The sequence below is a fragment of the Aplysia californica genome, unplaced genomic scaffold, assembly GCF_000002075.1.
Source record: "Aplysia californica isolate F4 #8 unplaced genomic scaffold, AplCal3.0 scaffold01363, whole genome shotgun sequence".
Classification (NCBI taxonomy): Eukaryota; Metazoa; Mollusca; class Gastropoda; order Aplysiida; family Aplysiidae; genus Aplysia; species Aplysia californica.
In genome coordinates, this window is record NW_004798633.1 from 13047 (window position 1) to 17039 (window position 3993).

Here is a 3993-nt window from a genome sequence, read left to right on the forward strand (position 1 = left end):
CCCACCGAAACATGGCGGATGCCGCTGTCAAATGTGGCCATCGCGCAGCAAGGCGAGAGAGGGGCGTACGGTATCTAGTGACTATAGTGTACATCTATGGGGAGAGACAGAGACTGTCTGTACAACACACCGGGGAATCAAACTCCAGAAATCTTCTCAGATCTTTGCACAAATAGGTCTGTTTTTTGTTTAAGTTAGGGTTTTACGGCACTTGGAACACAATTAGGTCATTTAAGTGCCGAAGACTAGAGGTGTTACAAGAGAGTAACAAACACAAAAAAGGAGGAGCGATAAGGACAATAGATGTGTGATAGGAAAGAAGAAGCAAACCGCTCCAGAGAGATAAGGACAATAGATGTGTGATAGGAAAGAAGAAGCAAACCGCTCCAGAGAGATAAGGACAATAGATGTGTGATAGGAAAGAAGAAGCAAACCGCTCCAGAGAGATAAGGACAATAGATGTGTGATAGGAAAGAAGAAGCAAACCGCTCCAGAGAGATAAGGACAATAGATGTGTGATAGGAAAGAAGAAGCAAACCGCTCCAGAGAGATAAGGACAATAGATGTGTGATAGGAAAGAAGGAGCAAACCACTCCAGAGAGATAAGGACAATAGATGTGTGATAGGAAAGAAGGAGCAAACCACTCCAGAGAGATAAGGACAATAGATGTGTGATAGGAAAGAAGGAGCAAACCACTCCAGAGAGATAAGGACAATAGATGTGTGATAGGAAAGAAGAAGCAAACCGCTCCAGAGAGATAAGGACAATAGATGTGTGATAGGAAAGAAGGAGCAAACCCCTCCAGAGAGATAAGGACAATAGATGTGTGATAGGAAAGAAGAAGCAAACCGCTCCAGAGAGATAAGGACAATAGATGTGTGATAGGAAAGAAGGAGCAAACCACTCCAGAGAGATAAGGACAATAGATGTGTGATAGGAAAGAAGAAGCAAACCGCTCCAGAGAGATAAGGACAATAGATGTGTGATAGGAAAGAAGGAGCAAACCCCTCCAGAGAGATAAGGACAATAGATGTGTGATAGGAAAGAAGAAGCAAACCGCTCCAGAGAGATAAGGACAATAGATGTGTGATAGGAAAGAAGGAGCAAACCCCTCCAGAGAGATAAGGACAATAGATGTGTGATAGGAAAGAAGAAGCAAACCCCTCCAGAGCACCCGCCAACCACCCACTTGCATATAGAGGTCTAAAAGTTGGATGACCAACAGAAACTAAAAACCCTATTATGAAGGTCACAGCAAACTAAGGTTCTGACAAGTTTCTTTGATGTAAGCCTAAAGCGGGTCAAAAAAAATAATAAAACACCACTCTTTCATGTTCACCTAAGAAACACAATTCAAGAGACAGGGTGAGTATTTTTCGAGACTCACATGGAGACGTCTAGACAGCCGGGGGATGACATGTACAAATTTACACTGAAATGTAGGGGCAGTGTCGCCGTCTCAAAATGAGCAGATAGTAGGCAAGGCTACAGTCAGTCATTTATTCTAGTCATCCTGTGTGTGCATCCAAAGAGTGGTATTTAATAGAAGGCCCAAAGAGAAAAACTTTTTTATAACTGTTCCAAGATTTTATTTAAAGATAATTTTGTTTGGTCGCTGGCCTGCAGAAGTGCCAAGCAAAGTTTCGTGGGCGTTGGGAAATAAATAAATGACTGGAATGTGTTTTAACGCGGTCAGACGAAGGTGAACAAGCCATAACCAGATATAGCGTCGTTTGATAGAACTGGTCACGGGAAAAGAAAAGTACTGAGCTAGGGAGAAGGTCAAAGCAGATGAGACAGACGAGGGACACAAGATGAGACAGACAAGAGACACAAGATGGTGACAGAATTCAGAAGTTGACATTACATGGGTGATGACAGACACAAGCTGACGTTACATGGGTGATGACAGACACAAGCTGACGTTACATGGGTGATGACAGACACAAGCTGACGTTACATGGATGATGACAAGACACAAGCTGACGTTACATGGGTGATGACAGACACAAGCTGACGTTACATGGGTGATGACAGACACAAGCTGACGTTACATGGATGATGACAAGACACAAGCTGACGTTACATGGGTGATGACAAGACACAAGCTGACGTTACATGGGTGATGACAGACACAAGCTGACGTTACATGGGTGATGACAGACACAAGCTGACGTTACATGGGTGATGACAGACACAAGCTGACGTTACATGGGTGATGACAGACACAAGCTGACGTTACATGGATGATGACAGACACAAGCTGATGTTACATGGATGATGACAAGACACAAGCTGACGTTACATGGGTGATGACAGACACAAGCTGACGTTACATGGATGATGACAGACACAAGCTGACGTTACATGGATGATGACAAGACACAAGCTGACGTTACATGGGTGATGACAGAGTCCTGTGAGGACAGACAACAGAAGCTGACACAGATGAAGACGAAAGCTGCATGCGGACAGGCGTACACTCACCTCCACGTCGACGAAGGAGTTGACCACGTAGGTAGACAGGCCCTCCACGTACGGGCCCAGCACCGGGTGTTCCCGGACCTTGAGCTGATCACAGCAGACATGTGGGGAGAGAAACCGCAGACACTCAGAGAAAAGTTTTAGTTTTAGAAAGTATTTTACAGCACTAACAACACAATAAGGTCATATAAGTGCCGAAGATTAGAGGTGTAACAAGAGAGTAACAAACACAAAAAAAGAAGGAGGGGAGATAAAGAAAATAGTTGTTCAATAGGAAAGAAGGAGCAGACCACACCAGAGCACCCGCCAACCACCCACTCCCCTGGCTGTGAATAGTGCACAAATCATGAATGTTGAATAGTCAAGTGGAAAACGCTCAGGTCTAGTACGTAGTACATATCAGTTTCATATCCAGGTACACACGGCGGCTGACTGCGACACTCACCACGTAGTACATATCAGTTTCATATCCAGGTACACATGGCGGCTGACTGCGACACTCACCACGTAGTACACCTAGGTTTCATATCCAGGTACACATGGCGGCTGACAGCGACACTCATCATGTAGTACACCTAGGTTTCATATCCAGGTACACATGGCGGCTGACTGCGACACTCACCACGTAGTACACCTAGGTTTCATATTCAGGTATTATGGCGGCTGACTGCGACACTCACCGTGGCTTTCTTGGCCCCCTTCTCCTTGCTCCCAGCCAGCAGGTCATGGATCTTCTCATTGTAGATCTCAAAGAAACTGATCTCCACATTCACCTTTACCTGGGGACAGACAGACAGACACCACACAATGACCTCTCTGTTTGTTTGATTGTTTGTTTGTTTGTTTGTTTGAGTACAGAGAATCAATGTAAGATTTTGAGTTGGAGAAAAGAAGCCGACGGCCAAATGAACAGTGATATCTACATAGGCCTAGTGCAGGGACAAATGAACAGTGATATCTACATAGGCCTGCAGGGACAAATGAACAGTGATATCTACATAGGCCTAGTGCAGGGACAAATGAACAGTGATATCTACATAGGCCTGCAGGGACAAATGAACAGTGATATCTACATAGGCCTAGTGCAGGGACAAATGAACAGTGATATCTACATAGGCCTAGTGCAGGGACAAATGAACAGTGATATCTACATAGGCTTAGTGCAGGGACAAATGAACAGTGATATCTACATAGGCCTAGTGCAGGGACAAATGAACAGTGATATCTACATAGGCCTAGTGCAGGGACAAATGAACCGTGATATCTACATAGGCCTGCAGGGAAGTAGCAAGGCAGATACACAGAAACAACAGAGGGCAAGACAAGAAATTAAGACCAACCAGTGACGCCCTCCAACCTCCCACAGACAGAAACAACAGAGGGCAAGACAAGAAATTAAGACCTACCAGTGACGCCCTCCAACCTCCCACAGACAGAAACAACAGAGGGCAAGACAAGAAATTAAGACCTATCAGTGACGCCCTCCAACGTCCCACAGACAGAAACAA

At 45.0% G+C, this 3993-nt stretch overlaps 1 protein-coding gene across 1 annotated transcript in view; it reads right to left on the minus strand.

Annotated features, from left to right (window-relative positions):
* LOC101859378 (kinesin-like protein KIF14) overlaps nt 1-3993 on the minus strand; it is a gene marked incomplete at its 3' end in the record, with an annotated part of 30393 nt that overhangs the window by 13037 nt on the left and 13363 nt on the right. The window contains 2 exon segments of the mRNA XM_013090608.2: nt 2489-2572; nt 3166-3264. Coding sequence (XP_012946062.2) covers nt 2489-2572; nt 3166-3264 — 183 coding nt within the window.